We start from the raw sequence: 26,085 nt of genomic DNA on the forward strand, positions 1-26,085 counted from the left end.
GTGGGCTGCGTATAGTTCAGGGTGAGATTTTTTTTTTTTTTTTTTTTTCCAGTCCTGGGGCTTCCACTCAGGTGTGAGCACTGTCCTTGTGCTTTCATCAGGGCTAGAGCTCTACCACTGCAGCCACAGCACCACTTCTGGCTTTTTCTGTGTATGTGGTACTGAGGAATCAAACCCAGGGCTTTATGCATGCTAGGTAAGCACTGTACCACTAGGCCATGCTCCTGGCCTTTAGGGTGAAATGTTTTCATCTCTTCCATTTCATGCTGTAACAAAAGGTAGATACAAAAAGTTGCTTGGGATGTTAAACAGTTAACATGATTCTTCAGAATATATAGGTAGAAGAATGCCTTTATGACTGTTGTGCTAGCAACTTTGTGTGTGTTAAGCACGTGTCTAAAGGCTCTCTCTTTGCTTGTTTAGGCCTGTCTCCTCCCTCCTACACATTCCCAGCTCCGGCAGCAGTGATTCCTACAGAAGCTGCCATTTATCAGCCCTCTGTGCTCTTGAATCCCCGAACGCTGCAGCCCTCCACCTACTACCCAGCAGGCACTCAGCTCTTCATGAACTACACAGCTTACTATCCCAGGTAAGGCTCTGAGGACGTGGAAAACAGGAACTGAAACAAAGGACTTCTTTGATAGCAAGCCCCCACGCACACAAAAGAATATTGTCTGCTACATTGAAGGTTAGCGTTAACAGGCTACATTTTCTGCTTATATCTCTGACCAAGAAAGTTGTTTCAAGATAAACTGAAAGAAGTTTATGTTTTAACCACCTAAGATAGCAAAACCTTGCAGTTCACCTATGCATTCAACTTCCCCTAGCACAGCCATTGAGACCAGGACCTCTGTAATCCTTAAGACAATGTGGCCATATCAAGGGGAATGGTAAAACAGGAAAATCTATCATGGGAACCATTGTATTATTTTTATTTTTAAATAGCATGAACTGGTGTCAATCCACAAGAAATAAAAACTGTTGCTTTAAATTTTTGAGGGCTTTTCTTTTCCTCTTACATCTTTTGTAGAAACAAATCCAAAACTGAATGATGTAGTATTTTCATGGGGTCAGTATATATTTTAAGTTTTTGTTAGTTACAATTAGTTTATGGGTAGTAGCATGGTACAATGGAGAAATGGAGAACTGGGAGATTTGAGTTTTAGTTTCATAAGCCATTTAACCTTTCTGGATTTGTGAAATAATGGAATATTGGTCGGTGTATGGAGTCCCTTTTACATCTGTGCCTGTTCTGTGTAAGGCTTATTATAATGGCCTTGGACTAACCTCCCTGATACCTGCACTTGCTATATTGAACCATATTTTTCCTCTTCCTCGAATGTAGACTTTATAATAGGGAGCAAGAAGTTTGGAGATCTCACCTCCTGTAATCCTAGTTACTCAGGAGGCTGAGATCTGAGGATCAAGGTTCAAAGCCAGCCCGGGTGCAAAAAGACCTAAGACTCTTATCTCCAATTAACCTCTAAAAAATGGGAAGTGGGCCTTGGCTCAAGGGTAGGGTGGTAGCCTTGAGCTGAAGAGCTCAGGGACAATGCCCAGGCCCAGGGGTAGGGTAGTAGCTTTGAACTGAAGAGCCCAGGGACTTGCCAAGTTCAAGCCCCATGACACACCCGCATACACATACACACACACAAAAGAAGTGTGGAGATCTCTCAGGAGACCCTTTTCATTATATTTTGTTGGGAGTTTTTCAATAATCATGGCTATTGAAAGTTTTATTCTCCTAAACAATAAGCATTGAAGAGCTGGTAGTGCGGTCTAGTGGTAGAGTGCTTGCCTAGCATGCATGAAGCCCTGATTCCTTGGTACCATACACACAGAAGAAACGAGAAATAGTGCTCTCAAGTGGCAGAGTGCTAGCCAGGAGGAAAACTGCTCAAGGACAGTGCCCAGACAGACCCTGAGTTTAAGCCCATAGATCAGCGCCAAAAAAAAAGTCACGAAGACAAAAAAGGCATGAAAGTTGTTTGTCAGCTAGTTGTCTTTTGTAAAGACTTGGACAGATCCTAGTTGTGCAGTGCTAAAGGGTTTTTGTAGCATGATCAAGGCCCTATGTTTGATTCTTAGCACTGGGAAGGAAAAAAGATCAAGAGCACAAGTAAACTGTTCGTGGTTAAGTCCCAAGTCCAACACATTTTTTTTTTTTGAGGGGGGCTTGTTGTGGGACTTGAACTCTGGGACTGGGCACAGTCCTTGAGCTCTTCAGCTCAAGGCTACTACCCTCCCTCTTGAGCCACAGCACCACTAATGATTTTCCAATGGTTAATTGGAGATATCAAGGGGCCAGGAGTTTGGCCTAGTGGTAGAGTGCTTGCCTAGCATGCACAAAGACCCGGTTTCAATTCCTTGGTACCACATATATAGAAAAGCCAGAACTGGTGCTGTGGCTCAAGTGGTAGAGCACTAACCTTGAGGAAAGCCCAAGGACAGTGCTCAGGCCCTGAGTTCAGTCCCCAGGATTGGCAAAAAACAAAAATACAAGAATTTCACCTAAGTTCCACGAGCAATATCACCCCCCCCCCAAAAAAAAAAAGATTCTCACGAATTTAGTGCCCAGGCTGGCTTTTGAACCTCGATCCTCAGATCTCAGCCTTCTTAGTAGCAAGTATTACAGGCGTGAATCATCGTTCCAGGTTTCCAACACAGTTTTTCACTTCAGGACTCTGATAATTGTTTGATGTTGCTGGACTCTGGTTATAAAGAAGGTTTTTGTCTACTCTATCCTGTCTTACGTCATCAGAATATGAGGCTAGAATGATAGGCACAATTGTCTGTCCTATAGTCAGTCCCTTTGGTCAGTAACCAGTTCCACTATGGACTTGCTGTGTAGGCTCTGTTAAAAGGAAGATTTTTTTTTTTTTTGTGGTGGGTCATGACGCTTGAACTCAGCCTGGGTTCTGTCCCTGAGCTGTTCAGCTCAAGGCTACCACCCTACCCTTGAGCCACCGCCCACTTCCCCCGTTTTCTTGAGGTTAATTGGAGATAAGAGTCTCAGGTCCTTTTGTGCCCCAGCTGGCTTTGAACCTTGCTCCTCAGATCTCAGTTTCCTGAGTAGCTAGGATTACAGGTGTATGCCACTGTGCCCAGCTAGAACTAGAGTCTTTGAATTGAAAGATATGTGCATTATACCATGTTGCAAAATTTAATTTTTAACTTTTTAGTTAAAATTTTTAAAATTTTTTTGCCAGTCCTTGGGCTTGAACTCAGGGCCTGACCCACTGTCCTTAGTCTTTCCTCAAGGGTAGAGGTGTACCACTTGAGCCACAATACTACTTCTGGCTTTTTCTATGTATGTGGTACTGAGGAGTCAAGTCTGTCTTTGTGCATGCTCTACCAGTAGGCCAAACTCCTGGCCCAACCTTTATGGTTTGCTGATTTTCAGGCTTGAACTCAGTGCCTGTGCACTGTCCCTGAGCTTTGTGGTTTATGGTTGGCACTCCACAACTTAAGCCATAGCTTTAATCTGGCTTTTGGGTGGCTAATTGAAGATGAGAATTTTACAGACTTTTCCTGCACAGGCTGGTTTCAAAACATGATCCTCAGATCTCAGCCTCTGAGTAGCTAGGATTACTACATGAGCTACCAGCATCCAGCTTAATGTATTATTTCAAATAGCTGTTCCCTAAGTCTACTGAAGTTATTCACATAAAGTATGAATCTGTGAAGGTCTGCTGCATAAATATACTTAAAAATCTGGCATTTTTAGCTGAGCGCCGTGGCTCATGCATCTTAACTACTCAGAAGGCTGAGATCTGAGGATCAAGGTTCAAAGCCAGCCTGGGCATAAAAGGACCTGAGACTCTTATCTTCAGTTAACCTCTAGATAATGGAAAGTGGAGCTTGGCTTAAGGGTAGGGTGGTAGCCTTGAGATGAAGAGCTCAGGAGCAGTACCCAGGCCGAGTTCAAGCCCCATGACCACCCTCAAAAAAAAAAAAAATCTGCATTATTTTGTTTGTGCAGTGCTGATATTTGACTTTTTAACTGTTGACCAAGTACAATTCTGCCATGGAATAGTGGGAAAAAACAAATCTGAAGAACAAACTACTAAGAGCTGGGAATGTATGGTGCACGAAACCCCAGCTTCAATAAACAGATAAAGCCAGAAGTGATGCTGTTGCTTAAGTGGTAGAATGCTAGCTTGTGTGCATAGTGCACAAAGACTCAGGATAACTGCTCAGGCTGATCTCAAGCTCCCCTGCCCCCCCCCCCCAAAAAAAACACTTAATATTTTTTGGATCAACACGAATACATTAATTAAATCAATTTCTTTCCTTCTTTCTTTCATTTTTTTTTTTTTTTTTTTTTTTTTTTTTTGCCAGTCCTTGGCTTTAGCCTAGGGGCTGAGCACTGTCCTTGGACTTTCTCAAGGCTAGAGCTCTACCACTTGAGCCTCAGTACCATTTCCAGCTTTTTTCTATATATGTGTTACTGAGGAATTGAACCCAGGTCCTCATGCATGCTAAGTAAGCAATCTACCACTAGGCCAAACTACCAGCCCAGATCAATTTATTTTTTACTTTGGGATCAACTCTGGTTTTGATAGTAGGCATACTGCCACTTTAGCTACATGTGTACTCTATAAGTTATATGTATGTATATATATATATATATACACACATATATATATTATATTTATTTATGGAAATTATAAACTCTTGAGAGCTTACAGAGATTTGAATATATGGCGAGATAGGTCATACCCATCCATTTCAGAAGAATCAATAGTGGAAACATTGGGAAGTCTACCAAAATGTGGTTCAGATTAGATGTATTTCTAATAACATGTATTAGCATTTATAATAACACCTAATAAAAGGAAAAACTATGATAACTTATTTATTCATTTATTTGGCCCACTTCCTGGCCCAAACTATGATAATTCTTGCGAAGAACAGCAAGAAGGGCTTACTCTGTGACAGTGTTGTGTGAACTGATCCTTGGGTGGTCACATAGACAAACAGAACCAAGTAGATGGCCAGAAACATCCCCTTGTTCACTGTTTTAACCCGTTTCGGGTGCTACAGCTCAGTACTGTAGACTGGGAGCAAAACTCATTTCAAATTACTGAAAAGATTAGCTACATAAATATTTTTGTACTTACTTTGGTCTGTTCCCTGGTAGGAAAGTCCAATATAGCAATAATGAAGGTAAGTTTAAAAAAAAAAAAAAAGGATATCAATCAGACGCTTTTGACATTTTACAATTTGAATTCAATTAATTTAGGGTGTGTGGTTTTGTGTGCACATGCGAGCACCACTCCTGGGGCTTGATTCAAGGCCTAAGGTCTGTTCCTAAGCTTTTCGTACTGAAGGCTCTACCATTTGAGCTGCAGTTCCACTTTGGTTTTTTCTGAGTAGTTTATTGGAGATAAGAGTCTCACAGACTTTTCTGCCCTTCTACACAGGCTGAATTCAAATCGTGATCCTCAGATCTCAGCCTCCTGAGTAGCTAGGATTATAAGTGAGAGCCATCGGTATCCAGCTTAAATGTTATTTTTTAATCAATTTTTGGAACCCAAGTCATCATTCAAGCTATCTGAATCCATGAAGACCTGGAGATTAAATTTGACTATGGATATATGTAGTCTAGACTGGCCTCAAACTTCTTTGTCAGCCTCTGGAGTTTGGAATAACAGGCTTATACAACATCTGGCTTAAAAAAATAGTTTAATGGATTTTGAATTACTATATTTCTGCTTTTTAGTTTAATTGACTAATCTATGAGTACTTTGTAAGAAAATAAAGCACCTTGTAAGTTTGATGTATTGAGCACATTGTAGATAATAAAACATGGACTCTTTCTGATGGGGCGTAGCTGGCACTGTTCCTTCAGGCTGAAGTACAGGGCTCTTTGTTTCTATTTTATCTCCTGTAACTTAGTATATTGAAGTCTCTGAAGATAAGCTCTCTAGTAACTGTTCTTATAAGGACAGGTTACTTCAAACATTGAAGGAGCAAACATGAACTAAAAGAATGACTAAATTTAAAACGAGTCCTTGCTAGTCTAAATGTATGGTTGTCCAACAACAGCCTCTTAAAGTACCAGTTAATGAAAAAAAATCCTTCTAGACTCATGGTCATCTTCCCCCTGGAATAACCAGTGTTCTGAGGTGTAGCCAAGACAGAGAAGAATTAGAAAAGGCAATCCATTCAATCATGGTCCCCTGTTTTGACACTTCTGCTCAAATTCAGATAGGGCACGTTTCTTTTTTCTTGTATTTTTCGTTTCTTTCCTCCTTCACATTTTCCTTTGTTTTTCTCTTTTCTTTCCTCTTACACCCCTTCTTTTCTTCATTCTCTCCTTTTCTTTCTTTTTTTTTTTGCCAGTCCTGGCTTGAGCTCAGGGCCTGAGTATTGTCCTTGGGTTTTCCCCAAGCTAGAGTTCTACCACGTGAATCACAGAACCACTTCCAGCTTTTTTCTATGCATGTGGTTTTTTCTATGCATGTGGTACCAAAGAATCGAACCTAGGTCTTCATGCATGCTAGGCAAGTACTCTACCACTAGGCCAAACACCCAGCCCCTCTCCTTTTCCTTTCCTCTAACTTCAGTCCTCAAATATTAGCATTACAGACATGTGACACTATGCCCCGCTTTTTTTTTTTAAAGAATTTATTAACATTGATTTTTACATCATATTTCAAATGATGTATTTAACAAACAGGTATTCAAGAAGGGATTCTCTATATATAATCACTGGCACTTAGATTTCAGAACATAATCAAAGTTAGGCTGAGGGTTTGTATGTCATAGATACATAATTATGTAATAAAACATTGTCTATAGAGTCATAATTTTTATGTCTATGTAGTTGGGTTTATATTTCCAATACCATGTCCATAGCATTGGGTATGCAACTTTTCAGTCCTCCAATACCGTGGAACAGCTTTTTTATTATACCAATTTCCACTTTTCTCTGGCCTCTCATTGTTAGAAAAGTATGTTCTTTGTAGCAATGCTATAGTATGAATGAGAAAATACAAAAATTAAGTTACTGTAAATGTTTCTTGTGGCTCACCTTACCTTTTATATAACTAGTAGCAAAGTAATATCTCAGGCCAACAAATGGAAGAAGTAACGCTTCACTGTTTTTGTTTAGACAGATGCTTTATTTACATGCTCATTTGACAGTTGTGTGGTAAGGGAAATATTTTTTTCTTGGGATAATCATTTCTTATAAAATCTATCTTGTTTTTTTTAACCTTATCTGTTGATAACATTGATGAATTTTGTTGTATTTATTTTTTGCCATTTATTGGTACTATATTTTATTTTGGATTTCTTTCCATATGATCAGAAAAATTATCAAGCATCTAAAAGATACTAGAATTTTCTATTTAAACCCCTAATCCATCCTCTTCTAGTTTTTTTTTTTTCCCGCCAGTCCTGAGCCTTGAACTCAGGGCCTGGGCACTGTCCTTGTGCTTTCTCAAGGCTAGCGCTCTACCACTTTAGCCAAAGCACCATTTCTTCTTTTTGTCTATGTATGTGGTACCGGGGAATCGAACCCAGGTCTTCGTGCATGCTAGGCAAGCACTCTACCAGTAGGCTCAACTATTGGCCCCTAGTTTGTTTTTATAATTGAGTTTTTATAAAGAAGAATATAGTTTCACCTCTGTTTTCAGGAAATTGTGCTGAGGAGCCAATCTGAAGCCTTGCATATGTTAAGCAAGTATTCTACCATTATGCTGAGGTCTTCCATATTGCTGGTCTTGAGGATTCTTCTCTGCGCCTGGCACTCTGTCTAAGCTTTTTTGCTCAAGGATAGTACTCTGCCAGCACTACTTCTGTTTTTTGTTTGTTGGTTTGCTTTTGCTTTGGTTTGGGGTTTTTTTTGGTAGCTAATTGGAAATAAGAGTCTCATAGACTTTCCTGCCCAGGCTGGCTTTGAACTGTGCTCTTCAGTCTTTAGCCTCCTGAGTAGCCAAAGTTATATTCATGAGCCACCAATGCCTAGATTATGCACTTTAAACAAATGATAGAGAAAATATACACTGCCCTAACTTATCCCAGTAGAAATACTTGGCAACTTATTCACTTCCTAGTCTCAAGAGGCTTTGATTTGTTTGAGGGAAATGATATGAAAGAAGTCTGCTTTTGTGAATATTCTTAAGAAATTGTCATCTCCTGTGACTTTACTAAGTAACACAAATGTCAATCTGGCATAGTATTGCATACCTAGAATCCCAGCTTCTTGGGAGGCTAAGCAAGGATACTCACAAAGATTATGGATCACACTGTGTTTTGCTTGCTACTAGAATTGTTTTCTTGTTTCTTTTTCTGTTAGTCATCGGGTTTGAATTCAGGGCCGTGGCACTGTCCCTGAGCAAAGCTTAAGGCTAGTGCTCTGCCACTAGCCACAGTACCACTTCAATTTTTCTGGTGGTTAATTGGAGATAAGAGACTAATGGACTTGCTGTAAGCGATGGCTTCGAACTGAGATGTCAGATTTCATATCTCAGCTTCCTGAATAGGACTGAGGGCATGAGCCACTGGTATCTGGCTCTACACTGTTCTGTTTTGTTTTAAAATTTGTTAGCTGGGGGCGTGGTGGCTCATGCCTGTAATCCTAGCTACTTAGGAGGCTGAGATCTGAGGATCAAGGTTCAAAGCCAGCCCAGGCACAAAAGAACTTTGAAAATGGGAAGTGGGGCTTGGCACAAGGATAGGATGGTAGCCTTGAGCTGAAGAGCTCAGGGACAGTGTCCAGGTCTAGTTCAAACCCCATGACTCACAAAAAAAAGAAAGAAAAAATTGCTAGCCAGATGCAGTGGCTCATGCCTGAAATCCTAGCTACTCAGGAGGCTGAGGTCTGAGGATCATGGTTCAAAGCCTGCCTGAGCACTAAAAATTCCATGAGACCCTTTACTCCAATTAGTCACCAGAAAACCAGAAGTGGTGCTATGGCTTAAGGGATAGGGCAATAGCCTTGAGTTGAAGAGCTCAGGGACAATACCTAGGCCCAGAGTTCAAGTCCCACGTCTGACAAAAAACCAAAAAAAAAATTGTTAAGGATGGTATACATAAGGTAATGAGTACATTTACTGTCAAACATTGCCACCCTCTACATAGTTTTTCTCCCACTTTCTCCCCCCCGTTTGTTTATTAAAATCAAAATGTTACGTCTTTTTTACAAACCTATCAATTCTTTTTTGATCCTTTTGTACCTTTAGTGTAGCAACAAGAATATTTTCCAAATAAAAATTAGCTTTGCAACATAATGCTTTTTTTTTTTTTTTAGATTAGTTTCTTCGATTTTTTTTTTCAACCCAGGCTTTGTGTTTGCTGTGCACATACTTGAGGCTGTCCCCAACTCAGCCGTCCTGGGGCTTGAACTCAGGGCCTGCATACTGACCTTGGGCTTTCTCAAGACTAGAGGTCTGCCAATTGAGCACCGTTTCCAGCTTTTTCTATGTATGTGGTACCGAGAAATCAAACCTGGGTCTTCATGCATGCTAGGCAAGCTCTCTACCACTAGGCCAAACTCCCAGCCCCCAGTCCTTGCACTTTACCAAGGCTTGTGCCCTACCACTTGCGCCACATCACTATTTCGGGATTTTTCAGTGTATGTGGTACTGGGGAATCAAACCCAAGGCTTCCCACATGCTAGTCAAACACTTTACCACAGGGCTCTATTCCCTACTCACATGGTAGATTTTTTAAAAATACATTATGATTGTAGTATATGGTTTCTCTTTTTAAATTCTGATGTAACTGGAGTTTGAACTCAGGGCCTGCACATGATCCCTGAGTTTCTTTTTTGTTCGAGGCTAGCCCTCTACCACTTGAGCTACAGCATGAATTCAGGCTTTTTCTGTTTACGTGATACTGAATAATTGAACCCAGGACTTAATGCATGTTAAGCAAGTACTCTACTACAAAGCCAAATTCCCAGCCCAAATTGGAGTGTATTTAAGTATAATTACTAATTAAATGTTTCTAACAGTTTATAAGTTCACTATTACATAAAATAGTTCTTAAACACTTGGAACTTTTTTCAGTGGTAGATGGTCATGCTTGGAGAAGCTTGTTACATTGTTGACACTATGTACACCTGAGAACATACTGGAACACTAGAATCTTTTTTTTTTTTTTTTTTTTTTTTTTTGCCAGTCCTGGGCTTGAGCTCAGGGCCTGAGCACTGTCCTTGGACTTTCTCAAGGCTAGAGCTCTACCACTTGAGCCTCAGCACCACTTCCGGCTTTTTTCTGTGTCTGTGGTACCGAGGAATCGAACCCGGGTCTTCATGCATGCTAGGCAAGCACTTTAGCCACTAGGCTAAACTCCCGGCCCCTGGAACACTAGAATCTTAAAGAAGAGAGTAAACATAAATATTGAAAGTCCTAAGTGCTAGGTGACATAGTGATTGTCATCCCAGCACTGAAGAGGCTGAGGCAGGAACATCTCGAGTTCAAACATAACCTCTGGCATATATATGATATATTAATTATAATAATATATTAAATACAAGTATTTAAAACCTGTCTCAAGAAAAGAACAAGTCACCCTGTCGCACAAAGGCCTTTGAGAAGAACTAACAGAACTGTCAGTCCAGAGAGCAAAAAGAAGTTAATGAAACTATTACAAAATTAATTTTCCTTAGATTGTTGATTTCAGATGAAAATTCAAAAGTTCATGTAGGTCAGTTTTTCTTGAAAACAAGTCCAGACTTTCTAACTGCAAGGACTGAATAAATATGCTTATTGTCAGTTTTGAAATACATGGCTTTGTTACAGTAAGGATGTTAATGAATTGTTAAAGAATGGTTCTGTGTTGTTTCAAAGCAGTGGGAAGCAGATTTCTTTCTGTAGGACTTTTCAAGCCTTCCTATGTGTTGTGACTTCTTCCACAGGAGAGAAAATATTTCTTTCATGTCCCGATTACTTAACCTTCTTCTGTAACAAGATAGATAATGCTTGTGTCTTATCTAGAGAGATAGCCAACCTTCACATTACAAATACTGTCATATCTTACCATCTTTATTTTGGAAAGTTACCTGATAGCATTAAAAAATATGATTAAGACTATTTTAATTTATTATTATAAATGGGGTAAGGTTACATGAAGCTTACTTTGTTCTTATTTTATTTTGGGGGACCAATTCTGGGGCTTGAACTTAGGACCTGTATGAGATTTCTGAGCTCCTTTATATCCAGGCTAGCACTCTACTACTGGAGCCACAGCTCTACTATTGGCCTTTTTTTTTGGGGGGGGGGGGAGTAGGGTCAGTCGTGGAGCTTGAACTCTACTGAATTCTACTGCCCTACCCCTGGAGTCACAGCACCATTTTCCATTTCTAGTGGTTAATTGGAGATAAGAGTCTCATGGACTGTAGAGCTTGGGCTTGCTTTGAACCTCAGATCTTTCAACCTCCTCATATCTCTGCCTCCTGAGAAGCTAGGATTATATGCGGGAGCCATCGTGCTGGCTTAATTTTGGCTCTATTGGTAGTTTAGTGGAGATAATAGTCTCACAGGGAGCTAGGCATGGGTGGCTCAAACCTGTAATTCTAGCTACTCAGAAGGCTGAGATCTGAGGATCAAGGTTCAAAGCCATCCCTGACACAAAAAGACTTAAGACTCTAGTCTTGCATTCTTCCATTAACCTCTTATAAAAAGGGTAGGATGGTAGCCTTGAGCTAAAGAGCTTAGGGACAGTGCCCAGGCCTAATTCAATTCCCGGGACCCATGAAAAAATCCATCTCTCAGGTGCTAGGAATGAGGCTTAGTGGTAGAATGCTTCCCTAGCATGCTAGCATGCATGAAGCCCTGGGTTTGATTCCTCAGTACCATATAAACAGGAAAAATGAGAAGTAGGGCTGTGGCTCAAGAGGTAGATTGCTAGTCTTGAGCAAAAGAAGCTCAGGAACAGCTCTCAGGCCCTGAGCTCAAGCCCCAGGACTGGCGTATGCATGCATATACACAAAGTCCAACAGACTTTTCTGCCTGGACTGACTTAGAACCATGATCTTCAGATATCAGCCTCCAGAATAGCTAGAATTACTGATATGAGATACTGTTGCCCAGCCTGAAGCTAATTTTTTGAGAGTGTAATTTGAGTGTTTTGATGTGGCGAGCATTTTGGAGCCCCAGTATATTTATCTTCCCTTGTTCATGCAGCAGACTTTTGTGTGATATTATGACACATGGTTTGATACAAAATTGGATAATATAAGATCTTGGGGAAAATACAGATAGGAATATTTCAGTAGTCATTTGAATCTTAGGCAATTAAGTTGCAATTGTAATAAGTATAAAAGGCTGTGAGCAGGTTGAATTGGAAAACATTATTTTCAAAAGAAAAGAGGGAAATGTAGCTGCTGTTGCTTTTTTTTCTTTTTCTTTTTTTGCCAGGCCTGTGCATGAGCTTAGGGCCTGAGCACTGTACTTGGACTTTCTCAGGGCTAGAGCTCTACCACTTACTTGAGCACCAGTGCCACTTCCAGCTTTTTTTTTTTTTTTTTGCCAGTCCTGGGCTTGAGCTCAGGGCCTGAGCACTGTCCTTGGACTTTCTCAAGGCTAGAGCTCTACCACTTGAGCCTCAGCACCACTTCCGGCTTTTTTCTATGTATGTGGTAACAAGGAATCGAACCCGGGTCTTCATGCATGCTAGGCAAGCACTTTAACCACTAGGCCAGACTTCTGGCCCTTTTTTTTTTTTTTAAATGTATGTAGTACATATGTGGTACTAATATGTGGTTTACGTGCATGTTAAGCAAGCATTCTACCACTAGGCCAAACTCCTGGCCCCTCTACTTCAGTCTTAATGTCCCCTGTGCACGTTTTTGATACATATTGTCATATCAAAAAGCTGCATTTTGGGGCTGGGAGTTTGGCCTAGTGGTATAGTGCTTGCCCAGCAGGCACAAACACCTGGGTTTGATTCCTCTGTACCACATACAAAGAAAAAGCCAGAAGTGGCACTGTGGCTCAAGTGATAGAGCTTTATCCTCGAGAAAGCCCAAGGACAGTGCTCAGGGCCTGAGTTCAAGCCCCAGGACTAGGAAAATCAAGCAAAAAAGACTGAAGTAAGTCCTTGACACATGTATTGGGTAGTGTTAAATCTGTTTGTTTTCCCCAGTGCTATTGGGGTGTGAACTCTTTGAGTTTAACACTCATCAGGCAGGCCCTGTTCTGAGCCCACCCTTCAACCCTAGTCCAGTTCATGGTTTGCTGCACACCACGCTAGACCCAGCAATTGCCCAAAGTCATCCAAGTCTTCACAGCTGAGATCCTCTGTTACTCTCCTAATTTAAATCTTAGGCACCTAGCATGGGTATGGTAATGCCTGTAATCTTAGATGCTCAAGCTGAGTTCTGAACCTCACAGTTTGAAACCAACTGTGGCAGAAAAGTTTGTGAGATTTATTATTTATTATTTGTATTATTATTTTGATTAGTCATGGGGCTTGAATTCGGGGTCTGGTCGCTGTTCCTGAGGTCTTTCATGCAAGGTTAGCGGCTCCACCACTTTGCTCTATGGTGCCACTTCTGGTTTTCTGGAGAGTCTCACAGGGACTTTTCAGCCTAGGTTGGCTTTGAACCATGAGTGTCAGATCACAACCTCTTGAGTCCCTAGGATTACAGATGCGAGCCATTGGTACCTCAAAGACTCTTATCTCTAACCAGTAAAGAATCTGGAACTGGAACTTTAATTCAGGGACAGTGCTAAGGCCCTGAGTTTAAACTCCAGTACTGGTAGAAAAAAGCAACAAAGAGCTAGGCACTGTGGCTCATGCCTATAATCCTAGCTACTCAGGTGGGGGAGATTTGAGGATCGAGGTTCAAAGCCAGCCCTGGCAGGAAAGTCCCCGAGACTCTCAATCTCCAATTAACCACCAGAATACTGGAAGTGGCGCTGTTGCTCAAGGGGTAGTGCAGTAGCCTTGAGCTGAAGAACTCTGGGACATCACCCAGGCCAGGCCCCCCGGGGGGCAGGGGGGAACAAGAAAAATCTTTGGAAGCCCCACTCACAACTCACATTTTTCTTGCCATCCTTCCTCTATCTCTCTGGCTCTTTCAAATTATCTTTAGTTTTAGAAAAGGATTTTAATACAACATGTAGTTAGTTCTCTTCTCTTCCCCTCTCTCTCTCTCTCTCTCCCTCCCTCCCTCCCTCCCTCCCTCTCCCCTCTCTTTCTCTTTCCCTCTCCCCTTCCTCTCTGCTCCCCCCCCTTTCCCCTTCTTCCTTCCTCCCCTCCTCCCCTCCATGGGCTTGAACTCTAGACCTGGGCACTGTCTCTGAGCTCTTCAGCTCATGGCTGACATTCTTCCACTTGAGCCATAGCGCCACTTCAGGTATTCTGGTGGGTAATTGGAGATAAGAGTCTCAGGGACTTTCATGCCAGTGCTGGCTCTGAACTGCGATCCTTAGACCTCATCCTGAGTAGCTAAGGTTACAGGTGTGAGTCGCTGCTATTCAACCTTAGGTTGTATCTTACTGATTTATTGAGCCTGCTCATGTACTTTAGTATTTGTGGGGTTTTGTTGTTGTTTTGTTTTTTTTAGTAAGTTCCTTCTGGATTTCTAAATACAAGTCCCTTTGTAGGTTTTTTTTCCCTATAAATTACTCATTTTTACTGTCGTCTGTGTGCACACATGCTTTGTATGCTGGTGTACGTGTGTTTGTGTGTGTGTGTATGTATGTATGTATGTATGTATGTTTTCTGTCTTATAACCCACAAGAAATCTTGGAATTTAGAATTCAGGTTGATGGAAATGTCTTAACCTTGAGAACTTTAGATGTACAGGTTACTTCATTTATCTTTTGGTTCCTTGTGTGCGATATTTAATCATAGGTATACAAAATTAGGACAGGCACACAGACCATGATTAATCATTTGGAATAAGTGTTACCTTAGAAAGAAATTAAATATAGTTGTTCTTTATAATCTTACATCTCTAGTGTCAGTCATGGGGCTTGAACTCAGGGCCTGGATACTATCCCTAAGGTTTTACGCTCAAGACTGCAACTCTGTCACTTTAAGCAATAGCTCTACTTGCAGGTTTCTGATATTTAATTAGAGATAAGAGTCTCATAAACTTTCCTGCCCAGGCTGGCTTTGAACTCTTATCCTTAGATCTCAGCCTCCTAAGTAGCTAGGATTATAGTCTGGAGCCAGCAGTGTCCACCTTATTTGGTTTTTCTTATCTAGATTATATTTTGATTATCCTAGAGATCCCAAGTCTAATTTTTAGAAGATCTTTAGGCATGATAGTAGAACATGCCAGGACAGCTTGGTGAAAGTAAATATGTATCTTGTCTGGGAAAGTGTGTGTAGGAATGACATCTGTAGATGTCTTGGTGGTCTTTGTGGATTTATCTTTGAATAAGTGGAATTATATAGGAGGGAGTTTGAACTAGAAGCTGATAATTCTTGGGCTCCTTATTTTGCTGAGTGCTAACTAGCATGTGTGTCCATTTGGAAATTTACTTAAGCCTTAAGTTTCTAGATCTCCCTCTACAAAAATGACAACATGTGGCTGAAGGAGGACCAACATTCTAATCAGAGCAAAATATACCATTACCTATCTCTTTTAGTCTTTAAGTTGACATGGAGTTGCTAAGCAATGATTTCAACTTTGAATTTTGTTCACATCACTTGGATTGCCACCGGCACCCAGCTATGTTTGTTTATTTTTCATTTGGTGAGAACAGGCTCTTGCTGGGCATTGATGCTCATGCCTGTAAGCTTAGCTACTCAGAAGGCTGAGATCTATGAATCATGGTTCGAAGTTAGATGTGGAAGAGAATCTTTGAGACTCATATCAGTTAGGTACCAAAAAGCTGTACGTACAGCTTTGGCTCAAGTGGTAGAACACTATCCTTGAGCAAAATAGCTCATAAATAGCAACCAGGCTGTGAGTTCAAGCCCAGAAGCAGACAAAAACAAATGAACAAACCAACCAAAAAAAGTCTGAGACTGGAGTTGGTATATGGCTCAACTGGTAGAATGCCTGCCTAGTAAGCAGATGGCCCTGAGTTCCTATCTCAGTGATGAGGAAAGGAGTATAATGGCCCACCCATTACCACCTTCATTACCTTGTCAACTGTGATTATATACGATAGATAGCTGAAAGACTTTCAGTGCCTTCCTATATGTTTACTTGCATTTGAAATGGGACAGTTACTCAGAAAACTGAAGGGAATGAGCTTACCTTGGTAAGAAAGTGATCTTTCAGTCAATAAGTTTAGCAGATCTTTCCATGTGTGTATATATTTTATTTGTATACTAGTAGTGTTGTCCACTTTAACCGTGCCTTTATCCAGTATTCTGCTGGCTTATTGAAGATAGAGATTCTGATTTTTTTTTTTGTCTTGACTGGTTTTGAACAGAGATTCTCTAATTTCTGGTTCCTGAGTAGCTCTGATTATGTTTGTCTGGTTACCAGTAATGTTAGAAAATACATTGGGTGGAAGCTAGAATGAAACTAAATATTAAGCTGTTTAAATCACTTGATAAACTGCTGATGAAATTAAGGTGATCACTGGAATCACAAAAATTAGGTGCTCACTTCGCTTGTGTTCTTTGGAAATAGTTGCTACAGTTGATATAATAAGGACCTATTTATCAATCTTCCCCTCACCTGTCATGTTAATGGTTTATTATACTTCCCTTCCAACTGTACCTGCTCCCACATTAGGAAAATCATGTTGGAAGAGTTAACTCAAAGATGTTGTGTGCTTGTCTTTGCTTCATTCTTGGGCTGTGCATTTATTTGTTTATATATGTGGTTAGAAATGTTCTTTATAAAAAATTTAGCCCTGGCCATAGTTCCTTTTGGTCTCTCTGGCAATAGTTCTGCTACTTCTTTTGTACTACCTTTTTATGCCTAGCATTCCAGGTAGTTAACAAGTTAATTATCAGTGAGCAGAACTTTGAAATTGGTACTTGGTATCTGAGTGACTGTGACGATTTCTTCTCACCTCCTTCTCCTTTGAAGGGCTGAAGGATTTGTTACTGGGCTCACCACATTCCCCTTTTAACTTTTGACTTCTGTAAAATGTGAAAGAGAACTACTATGGTATCCTTACTGATCTAGGAAAGATAGCTCTGAGAAGTAGAAGAAAGATCACCTTTACAAAGTCAATTTCCTTAAGTAGATAATAAATAAATAAATACTCAACATTGTCTGTTGTGGTTCACTGTGCTTTCTCTTCCTTTAGCCCCCCAGGTTCGCCAAATAGTCTTGGCTACTTCCCTGCAGCTGCTAACCTTAGCAGTGTCCCTCCTCAGCCTGGCACGGTGGTCAGAATGCAGGGCCTGGCCTACAATACTGGAGTTAAGGAAATTCTTAATTTCTTCCAAGGTTACCAGGTCAGTAGATTGAAGAAGAAAAATATTCAGTGCCCTTATTATTGAATTGAACTGTCTAAAAAATGTAGCCAGGAAAGAAAGTGATTTTCTGAAACTTCTGTGTGTACATGTGGTGTATGGATTTGCTTGGAGAAGCAAATCTAGGGTCATTGTTGATGAACATACGTGAAATCAATCCCCTTGGTGAGATTCAGGCATTTTCAGGCAGTTTCAATTCTTTTCACATAACCTTTTAGTACTTGTTGTTGTTTTGATACTTGTGCTGCTTTTGGAAAGTCCTTTAGGGCATCTAGCAGTACAAGTGTTTTAATCAAGAATAGTAGCTTAGAGCCCGAGGTTTGGCCTAGTGGTAGAGTGCCTGCCTACCATGCACAAAGTCTGGGGTTTGATGCCTTGGCACCACATACTGGGAAAAAGCCAGAAGTGGCTCAGGGTAGAACACTAGCCTTGAGGAAAGCCCAAGGACAGTGCTCAGACCCTGATATCAAGCCCCGGACTGGCCAAAAAAAAAAAAAGAATAGTAGCTTAAGGCCCAGGTGTTTGACTTAGTGATACAGTGCCTAGCATGCAGAAAGACCTGGGTTCAATTCCAGGATACCACATACATAGAAAAGCTGGAAGTGGTGCTGTGGCTCAAGTAATAGAGCACTAGCCTTGAAGAAAGCCTGAGGATAGGCTAGGCCCTGAGTTCAGTCCCCAGGAGTGCCCCCCCCCCCAAAAAAAAAAAAGCCTAAAAAAGCATTTGTCACTGGGTACTGTTGCTACTCAGGAGACTGAGACCTGAGTGAGGATCAAGGTTTAAAGCCATCCTGGGCACAAAAGTCTATGACTCTTATCTCCAATTAACCACCAAAAAACTAGAAATAGCACTTAAGTGGTAGAGTGCTAGCTTTGGGCTGAAGAGCTCAGGGACAGTGTCAAGGCCCAGAGTTTAAGCCCCAGAACATAAAAAAGAAAAGAAAAGAAAAGAAAAGAAAAGAAAAGAAAAGAAAGAAAGAAAGAAAGAAAGAAAGAAAGGAAGAAAGGAAGAAAGGAAGGAAGGAAGAAAGGAAGAAAGAAAGGAAAAGAAAGCAAGCATTTGTGCAAGTATGTACAGTGTCTTGGGTTCTATCCCCAGACTTGGTTTTTCTTTTCTTTTCTCTCTTTTTTTTTAAAAGTTACTTAAACTTGGATAAGAAGGGGAAAATGTAAAGAACAAGAAAACACTGCCTAATTCCTGTTTGTTGTTATTTTTGTTTTGCTTGCTGCCAAAGTCTGGCCATGAACCCCAGGCCCAGGAGCTGTCCAGAGCTTTTTTTGCTAAAGGCTAGTGAGTGCTCTACAACTTGAGCCACAATTCTGTTTATAGCTTTTGTTTTTTTTTTGTGTGTGTGTGTATGTATGTTTTGTTTTGCTTTTGTTCTTGGTAGTTGAGTAGAGATAAAGGTATAATAGACTTGATTTTCCTGCTCCCGAGAACTGTAAACTGCATTCCTCAGATCTCAGCCTCTTGAGTACCTAGTATCACAAGTCTAAACCACCAGCACCCAGCAACATTACCTAATTCACTTGTACCTGGTTGTGTTTGGTGGCCCTCTTATGATCTAGTCTATTAATGCTAGTGAAGCAACATTTTCTTTGGTCAGTTACTTTCTACCATTGCTGCACCCCTTAGCCATTTCCTGACAAGCTAAAGAATCCTATTTTTAAATTAGATTTTTTTAGGGGGGGAGGGATGGTTATGAGGCTTGAACTCTGAGCCTGGGAGCTGTCCCTGAGCTCTTCAGCTCAATGCTACCACCTACCCCTGGAGCCACAGCACCACTTCCTGTTATCTAAGGGTTAATTGGAGATAAGTCTCACAGTCTTTAGTGCCAAGGCTGGCTTTGAACCTCGATCCTCAGATCTCAGCCTCCTGAGTAGTTAGCATTACAATTGTGAGCCACTATACCCAGCTTTAAATATGATTTTTTTAAACAAGACAGTGAAAAACATCTGCTCATTGCCAATTTGGCTGAGCGGATATTTTCTTACTACATCAGTTACCTAATTCCAAAAATCTCTTTATTTCACTGTCAAAAAGTAATCTGTATTCTTTTCATTGTCATATTTGTCCTGTCTTTCCTCTTGGAGCTGAAGTTAGCTTGAATCTTTAAAGTTGAGGTGTTTTGGGAAGCATAGTGAAATTCTCAATTAATCGGGACATATGCAGCATAGTATGTAAAAGCTGTGTCTACAGTTTTCACAATTTTGTGGAATGGATATATGAACTTTTTATTCATGAGCTGAGGGATTATGGTCAACTAAAATTATCTCTGCCTCTGTACATCACATTTATAATAAAATTCTTTTTAAAAGGTAAAAATATAGGGCCAAGAGTTTGGCCTGAGGGTAAGAGTGCTTGCCTAGCATTCATGAAGACCCAGGTTCTATTCCTCAGTACCACATACATTGAAAAAGCCAGAAGTGGTGGTGTGGCTCAAGTGGTAGAGTGCTAGCCCAAGTCGGGCAGGGAAAAAAAGTAAAAATACAAAATTATTTCTTATGGAGCTAGTGCCTCAAACGTACCAAGTCCTGTGATTGTCTTAAAGTCTTTCAATATGCACAAATATTTTCTGACAAGTAAAGAACGTTGATAGTACAATTACTAGTCAAAGCTGAATGAAGATAGACCAAAGTTACTTTTTATTACTGCCTGACATAATACATTTTTAATCTAAGAAATGAAATTAGTATTCATTCTTAAAGTTGCTTTCAGAAACCAGTAGTGCTGAGTATTGATCGCTCATTCCTATAAACCCTAACTACTAGGATGCTAAGATTTGAGGATCGCAATTAGAAGCTAGCCTGGGCAGGAAAGTTTGCAAGATTCATTTATCTCTAATCACATGCCCAAAAAGCCAGAAGTAGAGCTGTGGCTCAAATGGCTAGCCTTGAACACAAAAATTTAGGAACATTGCCCAGACCAAGTTCAAGCCCTGGTACCAGAGAAATTAAAAAAAAAATCAGTGATGTTAGATATTTTACTTTTACACAATTTTGCTGTCTTCGGAGGAACTTTAAAGGGGGAAGCATTATTTTTCTAACTTCATGTCTAATTCGTTAGAATATAAAACTTTGTAGAAGCTTATTAAAAAGTCTATTTAAGGGCTGGGAGCATGGCCTAGTGGTAGAGTGTTTGCCTAGCATGCATGAAGCCCTGGTTTCAATTCCTTGGTACCACATACATAGAAAAAGCTGAAAGTGATGCTGTGACTCAAGTGGTAGAGCTCTAACCTTGAAAAAGCCCAAGGACAGTGGTCAGGTTTTGAGTTCAAGCCCAGGACTGGCAAGCAAAAAAAAAAAAAAAAAAGAAAAAGCCAGAAGTGGTGCTGTGGCTCAGGGGTAGAGGATTAACCTTGAGAAAGCCCAAGGATAGTGCCCAGGCCCTGACTTCAAGTACCAGGACCAGGGGGAGTGGGGGGAGGCTACTTAATCTCTTAGAGAAAACGTTTTGCCTTATCCCTTAATAGGAAGTTCAAGCAATATTTCAGTGTTAATTTTAAGTAAGATTAATTTCTTTTGACCAATTTATGTTCACATTCAGTAAATGTAAGCAATCTTACATTAACAGTTTATATGTAATTTTTTTTTCCCACGGTCCTTGGACACTTTTTGCTCAAGGGTAGCACTCTGACACTTGAGCCACTTCTGGCTTTTTCTGTATGTGTGGTTCTGGGTAATCAAACCCACGGCTTCATATATGCTAGGCAAACATGCTACTACTAGGCCACACTCCTAGCCCTATGTGTAATTTTTATTAAGCAAAATTGCATGTATGAAGAGAATGTCATTGCTGGCATTTGTCCGTATTTTCATAAACATATAATCATGTATTTCAAAATTTGTGACTAAACACCTGATGTGTCAAAAAAGTGAGATAAAATGAAGTCTGCAGCATTTACTGGTTTCGTTACTTCTGCAGTCATTTAAGGTTAGAGTATAGAGTTATTTGGTATAATCAGAGGTACAAAGATTGTCAAATGATAGGCCGAGAGTTTGGCCTAGTGGTAGAGTACTTGCCTAGCATGCCCGTAGACCCAGGTTCAATTCCTTGGTACACATACATAGAAAAGCCAGAAGTGTTGCTGTGGCTCAAGTGGCAGAGTGCTAGCCTTGAGAAAAAAGCCCATGAATAGTGTTAAGGCTCCTAAGTTCAAGCCCCAGGACTGGCAAAAAAAAGTCAAATTATTTTGCCTTCATTCTTGGAGTGCTATTGAAGCTATGAGGACTGCCTTCAAATTTTTATATCTAGCCTAATTTCTTACCATTCTTCATATTTTCTGTCTTATTTTAAACTCTATGCCTTTTTACTTGTTTATTCCTGTTCTCAGTCAGCAATGAGATTACAGATACATTAGATTTGGTTTTGTCATAAGATGGCAAAATCAGTGGATGATTTCTTAAAAAGGTTCAGTTAAGTGTAGTAATTACAATGAAAAACAAATTCCCAGGAAATAATTGGTCAAGTAAATGAAATTTGTTCATAATCTCTGGTGCTGTATTTTCAAAGATAATAGAATTTAGGTGCTAATCCTGATTATTCAGGAGGCTAAAACCTGAGGAGTTTGTTTTAGGCTAGCCCAGAGAGAGGAGTCTAGTTGCTCCAAAATAACCAGCAAAAAGCCATGCCAGTTGTATGGTTCAAGTGGTATATGCTAGCTAAGGGAGTTAGCAAGCAAGTGCAACTCATGTTATCAGAAAAATATCAAAAAAACAAAAACTCAACTAAATATATAGTAATAAAATGCATCATTTTTGGTCAGGAGTTTGGAGTAGTGGTAGAGTGATTGCCTAGGCCAGCATGCATGAAGACCAGGGTTCCATTCCTCAGTACCATCTACGTAGAAAAGCTGGAAGTGGTGCTGTGGCTCAAGTGGTAGAGCACTAGCCCTGAGGAAAGCCCAAGGACAGTGTTCAGGCCCTGAGTTCAGTCCCCAGTATGAGCAAAGCACAAAAGCAAAACCCCAAAACCAACCAAACAAAAAAAATATGTATCAATCATTTTATAAAGTACTTTATTTATTTGTTTGTTTATTTTTGCCAGTCCTGGGGCTTGAGCTCAGGGCCTGAGCTCTATCATTGAGCTTTCTCAAGGCTACTGCTCTACCACTTGAGCCACAACACCACTTCCGGCTTTCCCTGTGTATGTGGTACCAAGGAATTGATCCCTGGTCTTGGTACATGCTAGGCAAAGCACTCTACCACTAGGTCAAACTCCTGGCATACAGTAGATTATTATTTTTTTTTTTTAGGCGGTCATGGGACTTGAACTCTGGCCCTGGGCGCTGTCCCTGAGCTCTTCAGCTCAAGGCTAACCTTAACCTTAATCCTTGAGCCACAGCACCACTTCCCATTTTCTAGTGGTTAATTGGAGATAAGAGCCTCATAGTCTTTAGTGCCTGGGCTGGCTTTGAACTGCATTCCTCAGAAATCAGCATCCCAAGTGGCTAGGATTACAGGTGTGAGCCACTGCTCCCAGTGATGGGGTAGTTTCATGTTAAGTAAGGAATGAAGGTTTGCAGTAAACTGTTATTTATGTGGTATATGCCTGTTTTTTTTTTCTACAGTTTAAATATTTTATACTTTTGTTGGATGTTTAGTTGAGATACCATCCCGAGTGACAGTTTGTCCATCTTTTCATCCTATTTTTTTAACTTGCATTTTAGTATGCAACCGAGGATGGACTTGTACACACAAATGACCAGGCCAGGACTCTACCCAAAGAATGGGTTTGTATTTAAGGGCCCCAGCAGTTAGAACATCCTCAGAAAAGAAGGTAAGGCTATATACATACATGCAAGCTAAGTTTTAAAGGGCCAAACTGGTATAAATCTGAAGTTATTTTAGGAGGAGCCAGATGAAAAGTTTTTCTTTCTTTTTAATTGTGTATAAAACCTAGAAGGAATGGATGCTGGAAAAAACCCAAACAACAATATTTTATATAACAGGTATGAATGAGAGTTGTACTTTATTTTGGGGAAAGGAAAACATATTTGGACATTCACTTAGTGTACCATATGTAATATAGATCGAGAATGTTTTTTAAGATACAAATTTGACATAACTTAAAATTTAACCATTTAAAAGTGTACAACTCAGCCACAGAGTAGTTCCAAATGTCTTTTCTTGAAGCGCGTGTGTGTGTGTGTGTGTGTGTGTGTGTGTGTGTGTGTGTATGTTCGCTTGCGTATTCCAGTCTAGGGACTTGAATTCAAGGCCTAGGCCCTGGCCCTGAGCTTCTCCGCTCCACTACTTTGAGCCACAGCTCTACTTTTGGCTGTTTTCATGGTCAATTGGAGGTAAGAATCTAATGGACTTCCCTGCCTAGGCTAGGTTTCTTTGTTTTTTGTTTTTTTTTTTTACCTGTCCTGATGCTTGAACTCAGGGTCCAGGCAATGTCCTGGAGCACTTTTGCTGAAAGCTAGTGCTCTGCCACTTGAGCCATACCACCACTTGTGCTTTTTTCACTGTATGTAGTACTGAAGAATCCAATCCAGGGTTTCGTGTATCCTGGGCAAGCACTCTTCCACTAGGCAACACTCCATGGGCTGGCTTTGAACCATGATCATTAGATCTCCCTATGCTTGGCTGTACCTGTGTTTTATTTGCATACATAGAGATGACACTGTTCTAGAGATTACATTTCCTTTTGCTGTAAAATGGGCATAAAATGCTATTTATATGGCTTACTTAAATAACATTGTTTTTTGAGAATCAGGTAGATTGCAGATGTAAGCTGTTCCTTTACTATTATTTAAGGCATCGACATAATTAAGATTTTAGCAGTATTTCCAGGCTGTAGCTCAGGATGCCACATGGCAATGGGTGTCCTTAGTGACTTCTGTTTTATGTTAGTTTCTCAGTCTTTCTTTTAATTTTATGACTCTCTCTTGCTCTCTCTCTCTTTGGTCGATCGTAGGGCTTGTTCTCTGCTCCTGGGCACTGTCCCTGACCTCTTTAGCTGAAGGCTAGAGCTCTATTCCTTGAGCCTCAGTGCCACTTCTTGTTTTCTCATGAGCCTCATGGACTTCAGTGCCCAGACTGGCTTTTTGAACCATGTTCCTCAGATCTCGGTCTCCTGCTAGGATTATAGGCGTGAGCCACCAGCATCTGGCAACTGTCTCAGTTTTGAGTTATCTTGCTTTGGAGTATTTTTTTTTTCTTTTGTCAGTCCTGGGCTTTGAATTCGGGCCTGGGCACTATCCTTGGACTTTCTCAAGGCTAGAGCTCTACCACTTGAGCCACAGCACCGTTTCTGACTTTTTTCTATGTATGTGGCACCAAGGATGAACCCGGGTCTTTGTGCATACTAGGCTAAACTCCTAGCCCTGCTTTGAGGCATTCTGTGGGGTGACTTTCAGTTTAGGCTTGTTTTATATTTTTCTTTTGGTGAGACTTACGTGAATGGAAGTAGTAAGGTCATAGATATGAAATGTGCCTATTTTAGTCATGTGACATCGGAAATGCATGGTACCACATGACATTATTGGTGAAGTTGACCTCGTTTTTTTGGTTGAGGCCATTCTTTCTAGCTTATTCCTGCCTGCCTGCCTGCCTGCCTGCCTGCCTGCCTCTCTGCCTCTCTCCCTCCCTCCCTTCTTTCCTCCCTCTCCCTCCCTCTCCCCATCCCCCTCTCTCTTTCTGAGTTCCTGAGCTCTTCACCTCAAGGCTACTGCCCTACCCCTTGAGTGATAGGGCCACTTCCTTCTAACATCAGAAAAATTTTCACAAGAGCGGTGATGTGGCTCACGCCTTTAATCCTAGCTACTCAGGAGGCTGAGATCTGAGGATCAAGGTTCAAAGCCAGCTGTGGCACAAAAGGACCTGAGATTATTATCTCCAATTAACCTCTAGAAAACAGGAAATGGGCTTGGTTCAAGGGTAGGGCAGTAGCCTGGAGCTGAAGAGACCAAGGAAAGCACCCAGGCCCAGATCAAGCCCTATGACTCACCAAAAGAAAAAAAAGAAAGAAAAAAGAAAATTTCCCACAAGGATAATTTATATTCCCTACCCCTCCTGTTACTTATCTGGAACATGAATTTATGTTTATTTGATACTTGGAAATACGATCCAGTAGTATTTTTTTTGCGGGGGTAGAGGGTTGGCTATGGCTTGAACTCTGGTCCTGCCCTTCTCTTCCATTCCTTAGCACCACATTTTTACCCAGCATATTTATGAGCTTTTGCATGAATTTACAATAGTGAAGAATATGGCTAATCAAGATGTGACTGCTGTCAGTCATCATCTGCTTAAAGTTGCCTATTTCAAAACATCTAGAGAGATTTGGAGTGTAACATAGTGGTAGAGCACTGGCCTGAAACATGAGACGACCTGGCTTTGATCCCTACGATCATATTTCTTTTTCTTTTTTTTTTTTTTTCCTATTTTTGGTGCCAGCCCTGGGCTTATACTCAGGGCCTGAGCACTGTCCTTGGGCTTTCTCAAGGCTAGAGTTCTATCACTTGAGCCACAGCACCACTTCCTGCTTTTTTCCATGTATGTGGTACCCAAGGTCTTCATGCATGCTAGGTAAGCATTCTACCTTTAGACCAAACTCCCGCCCACATATTTCAACAATCTGTTGATCAGTAAGTAAAAACAAGTGGGGATAAAATGATCTAAAGGGTTATGTATTGGAATGAAATATGCTGATCAATGTAAACCAGTCCCTGCACAGACAGCTTATTTGTCATGATATTATTTCTTGAATTTTTTTTTTTCTTACAA

General features: G+C 40.7%; 1 protein-coding gene across 1 annotated transcript in view; it reads left to right on the top strand.

Annotated features, from left to right (window-relative positions):
- Positions 1-26,085, top strand: part of Esrp1 (epithelial splicing regulatory protein 1) — a 69,499-nt gene that overhangs the window by 41,212 nt on the left and 2,202 nt on the right. Inside the window, exons 13-15 of the mRNA XM_090339073.1 lie at positions 424-589; positions 17,187-17,337; positions 23,025-23,134. Coding sequence (XP_090195199.1) covers positions 424-589; positions 17,187-17,337; positions 23,025-23,099 — 392 coding nt within the window. The 3' untranslated portion in view covers positions 23,100-23,134. The remainder of the gene's footprint in view (positions 1-423; positions 590-17,186; positions 17,338-23,024; positions 23,135-26,085) is intronic.

This window comes from Megascapheus bottae, chromosome 9, assembly GCF_031878675.1.
Source record: "Megascapheus bottae isolate mThoBot1 chromosome 9, mThoBot2.hap1, whole genome shotgun sequence".
Taxonomy (NCBI): domain Eukaryota; kingdom Metazoa; phylum Chordata; class Mammalia; order Rodentia; family Geomyidae; genus Megascapheus; species Megascapheus bottae.